The sequence below is a fragment of the Columba livia genome, chromosome 2 (genome assembly GCF_036013475.1).
Source record: "Columba livia isolate bColLiv1 breed racing homer chromosome 2, bColLiv1.pat.W.v2, whole genome shotgun sequence".
In the NCBI taxonomy this organism is placed as follows: domain Eukaryota; kingdom Metazoa; phylum Chordata; class Aves; order Columbiformes; family Columbidae; genus Columba; species Columba livia.
Genome location: NC_088603.1, coordinates 36,708,153 through 36,725,320, shown reverse-complemented (window position 1 = coordinate 36,725,320; position 17,168 = coordinate 36,708,153). Strand labels below are relative to the sequence as shown.

The 17,168-nt window shown below is 42.5% G+C and overlaps 1 protein-coding gene across 2 annotated transcripts in view; it reads left to right on the top strand.

The window, feature by feature from the left end:
• The window catches only part of JAZF1 (JAZF zinc finger 1), a 191,324-nt gene that overhangs the window by 169,085 nt on the left and 5,071 nt on the right, over positions 1 to 17,168 (top strand). For both annotated transcript variants that reach the window (XM_065051409.1, XM_065051410.1), the window contains exon 4: positions 12,224 to 12,393. In XM_065051409.1, the coding sequence (XP_064907481.1) occupies positions 12,224 to 12,393 (170 nt within the window). The remainder of the gene's footprint in view (positions 1 to 12,223; positions 12,394 to 17,168) is intronic.

The window sequence follows — 17,168 nt, the reverse complement described above, 5'->3', positions numbered from 1 at the left end:
AAATTATTTTGAAGTGGTGCTTATAACAACTGAAAATATTTTGGAAGTTAAAAGGCCGTTTGCAAGTGTATGTAGAGGAAAGTAAAAATCAAGTAAAATAGCCGATGGGGGAATATAGGGCTGTGCTGAGAGGGGAAAATACATGAAAGCTTTTCTTTTAATCACAGTTCTTCATATAGCTTTCTTCTGCATTTTCTGTTTTCCTTCCTCTTCCTGCTTTATGGGTGCATTTCCCTTATAATTCTGTTAAATTTCTCATTTGCTGTTGAACTTGGCAGTAAAAATGTGTTGAGCCCAGTTTGCTGTAAAAATACGTTCTGAGAAGATTGACTCAGTTGTCGGATTTTGTGCTTTCCAGTAGCACTCTGCATCTTGCCAGAGGAGACGGCACATGAAAAATTTAACATTGCATCTTATTTATCTCGTCTTGCTCTCTACAGGTAGCTTGACATGTAACCTCCTGCTTGTTGTACTTTGTCTTCTCAGCCTCTTCAGAGCAGTTGTGGTTGGGTTTTTTTTTCATACAGACATAAATTGCACCAGCATTTGTAAAGCTACTGTGCTGTAGAATTGTATTTTAGTTGCACATACCTGTAATTAATTGTATGGGAATTTTCACAGTACCCTCCCCAGGGAACAATTTCATTGAAAAGCAACTGAGTTGTCTAGACTATAGCAACTCATAAAATCATCACTAGTTTTGGGTTTTGAGCTACAAAGCAGCAATAGAAACATGGCTTGTAGATTTAAAGTACTTCCAAGCACAGGAACTGTTTTATAATCCCCATCGTAGTAGTCTAACCCGGCAAACCGTTTTTAACAGGGTCGAGAACAGAAAATGTACAATAAGATTAAAGATTATCTCTGTGTTAATTTGCGGTAGGGGTTTTTTTTTGGTGTACAAGCACACTTGCTGTACCTTTCTTCCTCCAAATGCGTAAAAAATACACATTTTGTAGAAAGCACGTTGCGCCTGCCTTTCACAGCTTGTGGCACAACTGGTTTAAAGTAGGAATAGCTTGATACTCAAAAAGGGACTTCAGTGGTTCTGGGTAACAATGACAGCATTCATGTTTGTGTGTTTATACTGCAAGGGCCGGTGGATGGAAGGATTATTTGTTTCTATTTAGCTTTTTAAGTAATCTGCTAATTGCCTTGAAAATTACTAGCAGCACAAATGTTTTTCAGAAAGCTGGAAACTAGTTGGGCACGTGGAACTTTAGGTGCGTATTTAAATTGTGTATATGTATATGCACATAGATATACATATATCTAAAATATTACACTGCAAGATTGAACAGGATTTATTAGTACCATTGTAGTTCCTTGAGAACTGAAAATCACTCTAGCTATACTGAAAGCAGTTATGGTTTTCAAAGAGTTTTTACAGTGCCTAGCAGAGAAAACACACTTATTTAGGCCAGCACTTCAGTGCGCCGAAGATGGTGAAACTTAAGCAAATGTTTGCGTTTTCCTTGCACTGTAGCCAAAGCAAATCAGAAGTAGAAAAAAGCAAAGGACTAAGGTACCGTTTCACACTTGATGACTTAAAACACAGAGAGGTTTATTTCACAGGGGAAACGTGTATTATGAGTCGATGTTAGCCAGTACATGATCATCAAAATGATGTAAAATTCTGGGAAAAACAGGGTATTTTGTAGCCATTGTGTATTACCAAGTGAGCTAAAGTCTATGAAACATATGCTGACCCCCAAAACTACACATTCTCATGTCTCTTTAGCACTTACAGACTAGTAGGTGAAAGACACCACCCTAATTCTTGCTGAAGATGAAGGCTGGTGCTTTGGCCATGCCCCCATAGGCTCCTCTTGTCAGGTTTTTCCATACATAGTCACACAGCATCATTCACGGCAGTTTCTCAGCACTTCTGCCTCTAATGCCAAAGGGTACAAGAAGCCAAGGAGCAATGGAAAATAGCAGCTTGGAAAGTACTTTCATTTCAGCTTCAGCCCAGTGATATGTCATCTGAAACAACTCACACCTGCTAGCATATATTTTGTACACCTGATTGAAACAGTGATAGCCTCAAAGAAAGGTTTGTGGTAGTGTGCCAGGAACAGTGCGGATTCTGTTTTAATCAGAATCTTCGTGTTTTTAAAAAGAGAGAGGAGACATGACCCCCACTGAATGTGTTCTTATGTTTGGGTGTTAAAAATGTATTTCTTTCTCAGAAATGCAAGGTAGGATTAGTTTAAAAAAAACCCACACCTCTTTCCTGTAGATTTTGTGCATAGGCGGAATGACGAAAGCCTTGATCCCAACTTGATAATCAGGGCATGTTAGTCCTTCCTGGTAATTCTGAGTCTTGTCATTAGGGCTGTCTTTCAGATTATTCTGATGGAGTTTCTTAAATCTAGATGCTCAGAGCATTTAAAAGCAGGTAGAGAGAAGCTTTGAGTCTATTTCCACACAAAATAAATCACACAGAATCACAGAATGTTAGGGATTGGAAGGGACCTCAAAAGATCATCCAGTCCAATCCCCCTGCCGGAGCAGGAACACCTAGATGAGGTTACACAGGAAGGCGTCCAGGCGGGTTTTGAATGTCTCCAGAGTAGGAGACTCCACAACCCCCTGGGCAGCCTGTTCCAGTGTCTGTCACCCTCACTGAGAAGAAGTTTCTTTTCAAATTTAAATGGAACCTTTTGTGTTCCAGTTTGTACCCATTGCCCCTTGTCCTATCATTGGTTGTCACCCAGAAGAGCCTGGCTCCATCCTCATGGCACTCAGCCTTTACCTATCTGTAAACATTAATGAGGTCACCCCTCGGTCTCCTCCAAACTAAAGAGCCCCAGCTCCCTCAGTCTTTCCTCACAAGGGAGATGCTCCACTCCCTTAATCATCTTCGTTGCCCTGCGCTGGACTCTCTCTCCAGCAGTTCCCTGTCCTTCTGGAACTGAGGGGCCCAGAACTGGACATAGTATTCCAGATGTGGCCTCAGCAGGGCAGAGCAGAGGGGAAGGAGAACCTCTCTTGACCTAGTAACCACCCCCCTTCTAATACAGAATCTGCCGTTGCCTCCCTCTTTGCTGGGTAGGGGTTTGTAACCCTCCTGGGGCTCAGAAGCGTGAAATTCCCCCATCCCAGAGCTGCTGAAAGAGCTCTGAGCTACCCTGGGTCCCAGCAGCTCCACCTCACCCTGCTTCTCCATGTCCAGCCCGCCGCTAGGTCCCTTCCACTCAGCCCCTTCACACCTGAGGCTCTGAGGTCCATCCCAGGAGCATCTCGCAAGTCCCCAGGTAGCTGCATCCTGCTGACACCAGCGGCGTTAGGTGAGTTAAATCTGCACGCTGAGGGCGATTCCTTGTATCAGAGCCTGGTGGCGGCTCGGCGCGTCCTCGCGGGGTTTGCGCTGGCGGAGGCGAAGCGCCCGCAGCCGAGTGGGTGAGGACTGCAGGAGCACTCACAGTTTTATGGCCCGGCCTGTCCATGGCCGAATAGCTTTTGTACAGCCGTAAAGCGTGTCTAACCCAATGTGGTAAAGCACGTCTCAAATGGATTTTCATAGCTTCATAAACTGTAGTTCCATTTATGTAGGCGGTTTTTATTGTAATCCTTCATCTTAAACATGAACCTCTTTCCTGATAACCATTTCTATTTTTTCATTCATTTTAATGAAAAAAGTTGAAAATAATAACTGCCTTTTTGTTACAAGCATCAGGATAGTCCTTAAGTACAGTAACAGTGGCCTGAACTTTTGTATTTCTAACCTCAGAATGCAGGCCGAGCAACTAAAAAGCCAAAATAACATTAATTATGACTGTTCTTCGCTGTGGTTTTTGGAGTATAAGTTTGGAACAGATGTTTGGAGAGGGTGGAGGGGGGAGGAAGGATGAATTGTTTCTTTTTCGCAGCCCCAACTGGTTTTAATTCTTTCTTGAACATTTTGAGAATATCTTTAAACATTTGCCAGAGTTCAATTAACATCCTGTGACTAAAGGTGGAAAATGTCCTACTTTGTTTTTCTTCAAACATATACCTGCTCTTGCTGCTCATGCTGAAGCCAGAGAATGAAAGGATTCCAGCTGGCATAGGTTTTATTACTGTTACATTAATTTGCAGGTTAAGCCTTGAGTTGGGAGGGGTCTGCTGGATTGATTTATTTATTCACTTTTTTTATTTTCATGATTTTTAAAAAGTGCTGTGTTAAACGTGGCCATTTAATTACAGGAAGGTTATGCTCCTTTTTTTGGTGAGACTTTAACAGCTTATTCTTGTTTACATGAAGTTGTAGAAATGTAGTTTTAAAATATGTTTAAAGTAGAGATTGTGTTGTCGGGTTTATCATGTTTTCCCTGTACTACGTATAAACAGAAGATTGTACATTATTGAAAGCCCTTTTTTGTGGAAAACAGGATTGGGGAAAAAAAGTTTATATAAGAATGCAAAATAACTTCCTGAGACTATTGGCGCAGTGTGGCCATAAAACCTCAACAGCACATTGTGCAGTGACATTATAACAATTTGCTTTAGCACCTCTGCAGCGTTCTCAGAAAGTCCTGTTCTACAAAACACATGCCGTGGTATCAGTTGACTGTTTTTTTTCCAGAATCAGTTCTTTGCATGCATGTTTTTGTGATTAGTTGCTGTTTCTCAAGTAATTGGAAGGAGAGACTTCTTTTTTTTTTCCTTATTTAGTTTATTACCTGTATGTTTTATTTGCATATATTTATACATTCAATAAGTTGTACTATATCTGCTTATATAGGTGTGCAAACACCTTTTAGTAGATTTATAATCTCTGGATTGGGATTTTCTGTGGTTTAGTTTTAAAGGTTGTTCTTTGATATACCGATAGCAAGATAGAGTTACCAAGATGGAAAATGGCACACGATTGCTTCTAAGGCCACATAGAGTCCAGCTGCTCCACCAACCCCTATATTGGCTCTGGAGGACTATTTTTTTTTAGCCTTAGTGTTATTAGTTCCGTTTCTCTTGTAGCCAGTGATGGTGAGCAGATCTCATATGTAAATAGCTCCCAATTTTACTGGTAGTGAATAAGAATATATAAACTAATGTCATACTAATGATACGTTAAATAAAAACCTTTATGTTTCTTTTGTACATTTATCATTTTAGCTTTACCCTCAGGATTTTAGGATAATTTCTGATATAGAGTAACTCAGCTGAAATAATTCTAAACCAAAACACAGTGTATGCAGTTCTGTGTTTCACCTGTAGGATCTGAAGTGTCTGCGTGTTTTCCAGAGTGGATTCAAACCTTGTGATTAAATATATTTTCAATCACTTAAAATTCAGCATGACGTTACACCGAGCATTTAAATGAAAACTAAAGGTGATTTGAAATGTTGGAATCAATCTGTCTACCATTTCATTTAGAACACCAAGGTTATCTGTGGGTTCGGTGCGTCACTGCTTTGGGGTTCATCGTGTGGGGTTCATTGTGTTGGGCTTCATCAGCCTCCAAAATAGCTGTGGAAAGGATATTTTAAGGCTGTCTCTGTGACTGTGCAGGCTGTAGTTGCCATTTCTGTGGTGACTGCTGAGAGAGGGTGTCCAAAAACATCTACCTACATCCTTGCTTGCTTAAATGTTCCCTCTTTCAGAATAGCAGACCCAGCTGGCTGAAAGCCGCTCTTCAAATGATGCAAACAAGAAAAAGGGTGTCGTAGGTTTTTTTCTAACTTATTTTCTTAAGTGCTTTTAAGTACCTTGTGCATAAAAATAAAAACCATACTGCTCTCTGTGTTTTAATCCATATTCACATCATTACATGAGGTAGGTTTTTAAAATTCTCTTGGTGCTTGTTCGCTAACCGAGCCTTGCTTTAGCCACAGACAATAGAAAATTAGTTCTTCTGAGTAGTAACAGTTGCTAAATAGCTCATTATTTAGCGCTTGATACTTGATCTGAGCTTGGAGAGGACTGGAAGGAAGGGTGGTTTCTCCAGAAGACGTTTTTCTGGCCGAATCCTGCTCCGACTAGTGCCGTGGGGAGGAGCGGGACGCCGGCCGCGGTGCCGGGGAGGGACGCGCTCCCGGCAGGAGCGTGTGTGGGAGCAGCCCCGCCGCAGACCACACAGCCCGCGGGACCCGCTCCGCGCCAGCCCGACTCACTAACAACTTGTAATTGTTATTTTGCTGGCTCTTTTGTGACCGTGCAGAGGGACGGAGGTCTCTGCCAGCCTTGGCAAGTGCCCGTTTGACAAACCATAACCATCTCCAGCAGCTCCATCAAGCAGATCTGCCGAGCATGCGGTTGGCTTTGGGAACAGATTTGCCTCTCCAAGGAACGAGGTTCAGGGTTATTTAGTGGGATAAGAGAAAAAACTTTTACCAGCATGCGCTTGCACCCATTGGCTGAAGAAAGGCTGCAGCCTTCACCATGGTGAACCCAGAGCTGGCTTATGTAGGTGCTTCATCCAGACATGGGAATTGCACTTGCAATCTGAAATACCAGTGGCTGCAGCACTACACAGTGCTCTGTTGAAACTGCACTGGGTTTTCTTCAGTCGTATCATGTACATATTTACATCATCTTTGTGGATGTGAATGATATAAGTATTTTTGAAAATACAAGAAATCAATCTGAATGCACCTTTCACAAAGACTGAAAAACGCTTTCTGTCCTCTGAGTCCCCTTCTTCCCCCACCCCCAAAGCAAGCAAGCAAAGGAAAAACCCTGGTTTAGTCTGTTCGGGTGATCCAGTGTCTGAAATGTGCTGCCTGAACTGGCAGAGCCAATGTGTTTTGCAACCTATATCAGCTCACAGCTGAGAGGGTCCTTCTACAGTGTCTGGACTGGAGACCTGCATTGCAGCCCTGACGCATATTTAGCTGTTTTGTATCTCGTTGCCCCTAGCAATTATTTCCTGTGCTTTATGTAGAGTAAGAATATTTCATTTTGAATTACTTGATACGTCTTTAGACCAGCAATGAGTATCAGCTGTGTAGGAACGTTCTCCCTGCTTGTGAGCATGGAGGAGACTCTGTGCATCCATAGGCACAAAGGGAAGAGGTTTGACAAAGCCATAAATGTGCTTCAGTAGTTAGACCAAAATTCACATAATATTAATAATTCACCTTTTTTTTTTTTTTGTATCAAGGAAGCTGTCACAGTATATGGGAATGCAAACTTCTTAACGTAAGAAGTGCTCTCATAAAACTGTTTCTGTGAAATACAAACTACAAGTCCCGCATGGGACAAAGTGTGAAGCTGAATTTTTATGAGAGATCATTGGAATTACCATGAACTTTCAGTGACACTAGCAATGTTGGTTCCCACTGCAGTAAGCTATTTGCTCATAGTTATTCATTGTATACTTAAATGTATGCTTTCTGGTCACGAAAATAATTGGCAAGGATGCTTTGGGTTTGTTTTTCTTCATGGGAGGAGAAAGGAAAAACTCGTAATGTTCTTGATCAGAGGTCAAGATAGATCGTATTCATTGTAATGGCACATGCAGCTTGTGCTGTTTTTCATCAGCTTTGTCTTTTTTGTATTTCAAGGCACGGTATAGAAGTCTTTAGATTTAAAAAGTGACATAACTACAAATGATGTGCACCTGCTAGAACCAAGATTCATTCAAAGTTGAGGTAAAAAGATCCTCTGTATCTCTCATGGTGGCATTAATTCACTCACACAAAAGGCAGAATTTATCTTGGCTACAGTGGTGTGAATACCAAATAAACCCCAGAAAGATAAAAGACAGGGCTTCAGATTTTCAGCAGTGTAGCTAGGATGTTGTCTGTTCCAGAACGGCAGGTGATTAACTCTCTGCAAAATGTTCCAGAGCTATTTAAATTACTGACTTCATCTACTGCAAAAAGAAAAAGGAGTGGATGGGCATTCAAGAGGTGAGATCTTTGCTGTAGGATTAAGTGACGTTCTTGCTGATTTTGATGGCAAAACTGACTGGAAGGAGAGGCAGAGCGAATCTTCATGGTGCAACACTGCTGTTCACCGCACTACAGTAACGCAGTCCCTTTTCGTGCACGCGTTTACTTTTGGCAAATAAACTGCTGTGATGCAGACAGCCACCTTACTTGTGATGGGTTGTGTTTAAAATCAGCATGAAAATGGAAAAAGAAGTAACTTGCTGGAATAATTTGTGACCCTGTATATTTTCTGTATTTTCATAACTACACCAGCTCTGCCTACTGGTGCCCACCTCAAGTCCGTGGCCACCTCAAGTCCCATCTCCAGCAGTGGAGCCCACCTCCTCATTGAGGAGCAGTGGCATTGTCTCAGCATGGAAAATTCCAAAAGAAAAACCCCAAAACTAGCGTTCTTTCCTTGCCTTCGTTTCGTTTTGTTTCTTTTTTTTTAATCTGTGGGGGGCAGCACAGATGAAATGAGCCTTTTGCCAGGGCCACTGGAATAGGGAAGGGGGAAATGGGCCGGGACTGAGGGAATATTGCATGCGAGGGCGGGGGCAACGTTAGGAAGATGTTACTGAGTCATTTGGATGATAAAACATTGGTTTTAGGCTAGACTGAGGTAGAACTATGTAGGGTCTCTGAATGAAAGCCAGATGATGAAACTGGATATGGTAAAAAAGCAACGAGCTGGCTAGCAAGGAGCCTGAGAAAGAGCGTTGCCGGAGGAGAGAGGTGGAGAAGGCAGTTTCCATGCACCAGTATTTAGTCACGGTACTAATATTGTGTACGTGTACATCACCTTGCTGAAAGCACGTGCTTCCCTATCCCCCTTTCCCCTCCAGATATTTAGATGCTTCACCTTAGAGAAATGTGTCTTGTTGACTTTTGGTGGGGTTTTTTTTGCTATTCAGACTTCTGAAGCAGGAGTCAGATATTTTTCCAAGTCCTGCATGGCAAGGCCATTAGCACACGATGCTGCGGGAGCAGCTCAGCGGGGTCCCCAGCAGAGCCTCCTGTTCCCCCCGTGCGGTTATCAGCGAGCCGGCTCTCTTGGACCTCTCCTAAGAGTTATTCCAAATACCCCTCCGAGGAACGGGCCATAGGTTACATGCAAAGGTGCTTAATTTTAAATATTTACAATTATTATTGTGAAACACCGACCAAGTTTAAATATATATATATATATATATATATATATATATATATATATAAATAAAAGAGAGCAAGCTGTATCTTGATCAAAGTGTGCTGCCGCTGCCGGCACCCTGGCCGGCTGCCCCGCGGAGCCGGCGGCTGCGGTTCGTACACCTGACGTGTTGTTGAGCGCCAGGGACCCCCGCTCGGCGTGGGAACGGCCTCGCCGAGCCCCCGTCCTCAGCCTCACAGTACTTAATTAAAAGACCTCATCCAGGGGCTGTTTATTATGGCAGCGCCAACCTGTGTGTTGTGCTTTTTGTTTTTCCGCCCCGTCTCTGATGTGTTGCGCACAGTCAGTGAGGCACCGCATGGGCTGCCGCGCTTAGACACTGACAACTGAGGAAATTAAATTCTGAGGCAGAATCAGTTAAAAGCCTGACTAAATCGGTGTTGTTTTTCTATGGCAACTGAAACAACATAATTATTTAAGGGATAAATTTTTATTGCTAATGAAATTTTTCAAAGACAGTAAGTTTCTTGCATTTTTTTAATGCTAGGACGCTCTAAAATACATTTTGGACTTTAATTTTTGTTTATTAAGAGATTTCAAGCAATTGAGTTCAGCAGGACACTGTTAGATAAAAGCAATGAGAGACTGCAGTTCCAGCTTTCATCAAAGTAACACGCCCTTCAGGTACTTGGCACCATTAGTGTTGCTGTTTTGTGCAAGAAGAAATATGTATTTATATGGTTATTCATACTTGCAAGAGCTCATCAGATTTGTAAAATCCATAGTGACAAGTCTGGTTTTAAGAACCTAAAACAATGGAGCATTTGTTTATACTGTTTAAACAACTCTTTTGACTATGCCAGACAAAATCTTGCATTTTTGTTTAGGTAAGCTAATTTAAAGAGAACCATAATGATGGTCTGACCTCACAGATGCTTACGCACGCGTTTTGGTTTCTTCTGTCTGTCTCCTTCAATGTGTCCACCTGCAAGTGAGGCATGGGCAAAAGTTGTTACAGAATTGGGTTTTGCTGTACAAAGCTATCATAAAAATTCAAAGGGTGCAGGAAAGTGCAGGAAAACCTGTGGAAACGCAAAACTGCCACATTTGTTTCTTCTCCCCACTGTTCTGTGTATCTTTTCCTTTATGAACCACATTGCATATTAAGTTTTGTGGAGCACTGATCGTTGTCCTTGTTATCACTGAAAGTAGTGATATCCTTAGTTAGATGTCATACAGTCTCAAATCATGTTTTCTTTGGGAAGACAAAATTCTATTTGGGAGGACATCACCCCCTATTAAGGAGGCTTACAAGGGGGGTGCTTGTAATGGCAGAAATTGTTGGTACCAGTCTTTGGAACTGTTGTGTATTTTCTCATCCTGTGAGTGCACATGTATATTTACAATAGGGTTTTCTGTTGCGTTTGCTTAAAAAAAAAACCAACCCTCTGAGCTAGAAAGTTTCAAAGGAACAGCTTGAGGAATTTTTTCCATCAAGATACAATCAAGGGCAGGAAATCGTAGAAGCAGAGTTGCGGTTTTGCCTCCATTTTTATTTTTTTTTTTTTTACTAGTTAATTAAACTGTAACAATTCTTAACTTCATTTTAGGTTAACTGTTCCTAGAGTTCAGAGATATTTTAAGAGGTCAATAACGCTTTCTTTGGCCGCCGCTCGTTCGGTGTGGGACGCGGAGCCGCAGTCGGCGGGGCAGAGGTTTCCAGATGTGCCGCGGAGCCCGCGTGCGTGCGCTCGTGTCGACAGTTGTCGGCGCTGGGACACCGTCCAGCTCTCCCCATCTGCACGAAAACCACGGGGAAGGAACGCGGACAGCCCCGACATCTGTCTGCCAACCTCCAGGATCTGATTAAAGCTCCGCAGCCCCGAGGACTCGCAGCTACCAGCTGACACGCGGTTTTTAACTCCGTGATGGAGAGGTGTCGAGGCTGAGCGAGAGCGAGGGAGGAGGGGGAATCCAAAGGGGAAAACCTGAGACTGTAGGTGTGTGTTTAGTTTCACCAGAAGAAAAAGAAATACACAACCAAAACCCACATTGTACACTGCAGCATGGAAGTCGGGATGTTTCTTTTTTTAAAGCACCGTGAGGCATCTATCTGCATTTTCTTCTGGGTCTGTAGAGCTGCTTGGAGGCGCGGGCCTAAAGGGCATGTGAGGGAAGCAAATAGAGCTGTGCAAAGTGTTGCAGAACTGTCTTTAATAACAGGAGCTATTCCAGCACTCCGAGCCAAATTGTCTTTCAGCAAGAAAGGATAAAATTTAGCAGAGCTGGGAAAGGGAAAGAAGAAAGGGGAGGGAAAACACAGCGCTACCTCCTGCTGACACCACAGAAGTTTCCCTCTGCTTTCCCTCTCTTTCCCTCTGTGCGTGTATTTTCTTTTTAATCAGCTGGGGCTCTTCCCTCCCCTGCTTTTTTGGGGGTTTTTTTACTGTATTTTTATAGTTGAAATTCTGCTTTCCTAATTTCTCTTGTTTCACATTTAGCTTCTTCAGAGGATTTCATTAATAGTTATTGCAATTAAAAATAATAAATAAACTCAGCACCAGCTGCTCAGATGGCCGTCGTAGCATATCTGGAACATAATGTGGTCTGTTCAGGGCAGCCACACAATGCAATTTATCCCCACACCTGAGGGAATGAATTTCACAACTATAATTGCTACAATATAATTCTTATTAATGTTGTGCTATAATTCCTATTAATTCCAAAGGGCTAGTAAATGCATTAGGACTTGTCAACATATTATTTTACACTGTTTATGATCTGTAGAATTACGCTCTTCAGTATTGTATTGCATAAAGAAAAGCCTTAAAACTGGCTTTAATAGCAGAGCGGGGGGAAAATCCACATTTTGTGTTCGGGCACTGGGAAAGACAGAAGGATCCTGGTGTTTGAGGAGTAATGAAACTGCATTTTAAAATCAGTCCTTTGAACTTTCGGTGCCACACAGTTAACAGTTTCTGAAGATATATTAATAATGCCTTCCCTGTTATTAGAAAAAGAACCACTAGTGTCTTTATGAAGGAATAAACAACTATAAGAAAGATGCATTTCTAAAATTAAACATAAATATCTTCCAGCAAAGGAAAAAGTGGGGAAATTACATGTCGTTGTAACTGGTGTAATAAATGCGGAATGTGTTATCTTGCCGTGCTTTTATTAATTCTTGTTTTATCTCGCTACCCTCCTTTTCCAGGTAGTGAATATGACGAGGAGGAAGTAGACTATGAAGAATCGGACAGTGATGAGTCCTGGACTACAGAAAGTGCTATCAGCTCAGAAGCTATCCTTAGTTCCATGTGCATGAATGGAGGGGATGAGAAACCTTTTGCCTGTCCTGTTCCTGGATGTAAAAAAAGATATAAGGTAAGTGGTAGTGCAAACCTGCTTTTTTTCCCCGATGGTGCAGTGGGGAGAAGTTCTAAAGTCAGTGTGTATCTTCCTTGTTTAATAGACTTTTCACATTTATTTTTGTGGTATTTGAGCAGAGTACATATTTTATTCACTGGTTTCCTCTCAAGCACAGGCAAGTTATCAGTTTTACAGAGGATGCGGCGCTTTGCATCCCTGCATGTCAAGAGAGATGATATATAGTGACTCTTTTGCTTTACACGTTTTAACTATATTTCTATTATTTAGACAAAATAACTGCAGAACACAGAAGGTACTACCAGTAAAATAATAATCTCTTGGGTACCTTTCAGAGATACTAAATAAAAAGCTTCTTCCCTTCAGTGCCACAATGAATTATTTCTGCCTCTCCTTAGTAAGATGGTGCCTAGGCTACTTTTCCTGGTAAAGACGATGTGTGTAAGGTGATGGTTGATGTTTTGGAAGGCAGAGCTTCGGAGAAATTCCAGCATCGTTCTGTCCTGAGTCCCATCTGCACGGCGGTCAGTCTGTCTGTCCCAGAGCACAGGGCTTGCGTCCCAATGCGTGACACACTGGGAAGCAATTCTGGCACCTCCCCACCCAACTTTTTAATTACTCTCCATTAGGAGAAGTTTTTGTTTGTGTATGGGGGGCGAAGCATCTTTAACTCTGAACCTTAAGCTGGCTGGTACAGACCGTGCCGTGATGTTGCGATGGCAGGAGTGTTGCTTCCCATGAACCAGAGTGAAGGCTGATGAAATTGTGTGGAACACATTGGGCTTCAGTACGGTATTCTATAGCCATTGACATTTAGGAATGGAAATAGTATGTTGGCACAGTTCCTCTAAAGCATTTTCTGAAGTTTTTGCATGAAGTACTAGAAAATTCAACCACTGACCTATACACTAGAAAAAGCAGCGGTGGTTGGGTTGGGTTTATACTGGTTTTATTTTATGGCTTCTCCTTTAAGTAACTGAAAAGTAGGGAACTTAAAAGAGCACAGAAATGTGAAAAAGAAATACAGGAAGACAAATAACATTTGAGATAAAACAGTTGTGACAAGAATGAATAAACGGCATGGTGGACAAGAACCTGTTTCGGTGACGCCACAGCTGTTCTGAGCTGCAGCAGCTCCCATAGCAGTAAGTCGCAAGACTCTGATTCATATTCAGATCAGTTAATACTGACCAATGCTCAAAACATGACCAAGAAATCAGTGTGCTGCTTTCTTAGTGACATACGAGTCTTTTTTGCAGAGATTAACCTGAGCTATGTAATGGTTACTCTCTTCAGCTGCAGGAAAAACTGAACACCCTCTCCAGGGGCAGGGCAGAGGGAAGATGTTTTCAGCCTATTCGTAAGTGTTACTTCACAGATGTAGCACCATCATTCACGATTAATACTTTTCTTGTGTGTGGTAGAAGCTGTGCCAGATGCAGGGTATAGTCTGAAAGCTAAATCCCCGGCTCAGGAAGCAAACAAGCCATGGTGATTGTTACAAGTCCCCGTGCCCACAGGGCATCTACCCGTTGCAGAAAGCGTTCGCTTAATGGCAAAGGCTGGAAGGAGAACCCTGTAATTTGCTATATCCTGTCTGTTCTCTGTTTGACTGCCAGCCCTCTGTCTTTTTATTGCCCAAATAAGCAAGCTGTTTCTGCCTGCTTCTGCTATCTTGCTGCCTTCATCTCAGCTGCGTGAGGACCATCTGAGGGAGATCTCGGACACCGTTAACGTCAGACCAGTCGGACAGGGAACAAATTAACGACCCCCAGAGACGCCGACAGGCAGGGAGCAGCAGCAAATAAAATGTACCGCATTTTCCCAAGAAACTCACCTCTGTTCAGTCCTGATAGGAAAACATGTTTCCTTAAACTCTGCCTCACCTCGTTTCTCTTTTCTGTGGGCTCTGCTTCCTCCCTTTTTCTTTTCAGCCTGATTTTCTTTCTTTTCACATGTTTATCTTTGTTTCCTTCCTTTTAGCTTTGTGTCATCTGTGTTTCTTATTTCCTCTTCGTCTTCCTTCTGCTTAACCCCCTTCTCTGATGAATTATTTGCGGAGTCTGGGCAGGGAGTCCTGTGATCAAAGCCCTGGGATTTTCTGGTGGGTACTGCATAATCACAGGCAGGGCTGTAAAACAATTACAGAGCTCCAAACAGGAACACGGACATGCACATACAGTAATTGCCAGGCTCACTTTACGGCTGAGAAAGGATGCATTCCTTTAGGGAGTGAGGAGGAAAGAAGGATATACAGTTTTCTTTTGTCTGCCCTTAGGTGACGTACGTTGGAGAAGCAGAAATGTTATTTTTAGAAGTGTTATTTGTATTACAATGCTGCTTAAAGGACCCGGTAGGGATGTGGCTCGTTTTTTGCAAACAATGTACAATGATAAAAGATGGCCTCTGCACTGAAAAGTCATTATGGAAAGGTAAATAAGACAAGAATGAGTACAACAAATACTCACAAGGAAGGGGCTGGGGCGGACGATGGAAACTGTAATGAGAACATGTTTATACCCAGATGAGTATCGAAGACCCCACTGGCCTCCTGCCCAGCTGCTCTCTCTTGCTGGTTTCCCATAGGCAGCGCAGGAGAAGCGAGTCATAAACATTTAGTTGTTCTTCAGGAACTTTCCTTTTGTAAGAAATAGCATCACTTGCTTACAATATGTGTTGTTACTCTGTGTAGTATGGCACAGATGTTCTTGAGCCAAAGTTTTTAGGGAAAAAAAAAACAACCTTTTTTTTTAAATTATATGTAGATTTGTTTGTGGGACAGTCAGAAACAGCGGAATAGATCTGGAGTACTCTGACTTCTCAATGCTTAAAACACAAGGTTCTGAACTAATTTCTGAAGCTTCTCTAATTATGGTTACTGACCTAGAGAACCAATTATAAGTATTGTAGAGTTTGCCCTTTATGGATTTTGTTTTCCTTCATGTGATTTGTATTTAACGCCTTAAATTTGATTTTTAGAAACTCATCCGCATGATTCAAGGGAGCCCAGAAATCTCAGCCTTGTTTCTGTGGCGTTCACTCTCACCAGATTCAGATTTACATCCACATATAGGTGCCCTGTCCAGAAGTGTGTGGATATTGAGTAGTTAACGCCCTTCACAAAATGCCACCTGTAGGAGCTAAAGTGTGGGTTTATGGAGGTGGCAATTAGTTTTCCTGTTAGTCAATATCACCTATATGTGCCAGTTACTTGGTCTTTAGCTCTGGAGAAGGACATTCAAAATGTATATGTGATGTCGGTAAAGTTATTCAGCAACTTCCAAAGAGTAAATGAAGTTTGTTTGTTTGTTTTAATCTTTCTATTATGTATCAAACCCATATATACTATTATAGAGAAAACCCTAGAGTATTTGTCATAATTTTTCTAGTTTTTGCAAATACAGTAATAAAAGGATAATAGATTTCTGTGCATACAGAATGTAGCTTATATGCATGAGTGCATTTTGGCCTTGGGCAAGAGGAGAAGTGTTACCTCCCAAGAATGCTGAGGCGTTGGGCTTGTCCCTCTGGCAGGTGATGGGACACGAGGGTCCTTGGCCGTCGGGTGGGACAGACCCCCCAGGAGGCTGATCTGAGAGCAGTGAGACTCGGCAGAGCTTCGGGAGGGAGAATATTGAAGTGAGAGAGGGAAAGAAGGGAGTTCACTTGAAATAAAGGAGCCAGGCAGAGCTTGCAAGTTGCGCAGAGGAACTGTACCCACAAAACGCTTGAGGAGGAGCAGCCAGGAGATACAAAAACATATCTGAATGTCCAAGTCTGAAACAAGAAGTCCTCCCGCACTATCCCTGATGTCTCTTTTCCTACTAGAAGGGGGTGGCAAGCTCTCTGCAGTGTGGGGGCTGCGTGAGTGCTGCCGTGCCAGGGAAGTGTCCTCATGTCCATGCAAACCAGGTGGTGCCAGCCTGAACTTCTCTATCTCCTTCTGATCTGGTCCCAGGTTAATAATTGTTTTCCTCCTGTTTAAGATTTGAGAGTGCCCTTCTGCACTGCCATCTCCTTCCTCAATCGTTTGTGAGAGTAAATAATGAGCAACCTAAGTAACCAGAGCAATAAAAGTGATGTATGAGTTTGGCAGTGGGCTTTGCCGTACCTCAGCAAACTCAGCCCAGACATACAACAAAGTGTTTACATTACAGCAGTGGAAAAAGCGCTGAAGAGTTGACTGTAATTCTAACAACAGTTTTCTTTTTAGACAGGAGTACGGGTCACATTTCATGTTATACTACCTCCTCATACTCTGCGTGGTTTACCATTGCTCAGACCTTCCATGGCCCAATTCATTCCACGTAGGTTTCTGGTTTGGCATTTCCTTAACTTTTTTCCCCCATGATCAAGGCGCATGGTGTACTTGAGGCTGAGCGGATCGTTAAAAATCTGGATCAGGAGAAGGCTACCACTGGCATGGGGTAGGGAGGATATTTGTGATTGCGGATTTGCGGCATCTGTAGCAATTGGTACTAGTTTAAAAGTATCTTAAAGTGGTTTCTCACAAAAATTAAAAGCCTAAACAGGTTTCTGTACTTTTCAATATATATGGAGGGTTTGGGGTTATAGCTTTGTTTTAAAAATTTCACCTGCAGTAGCAGAAGTTTAGCAGGCATCCCCAGATTTTCTGGTCTTTGAAGGTGCAGGTCCTTAGCAGCACTGAGGTGTTGGCAGATGCCTGATGGCACCGGTGACGTTCGCAGCCCCATCACCCTGATAGTCCTGCAGGTGCTGAATGTTGGACCTCTGGGCACAACCACCTAAAA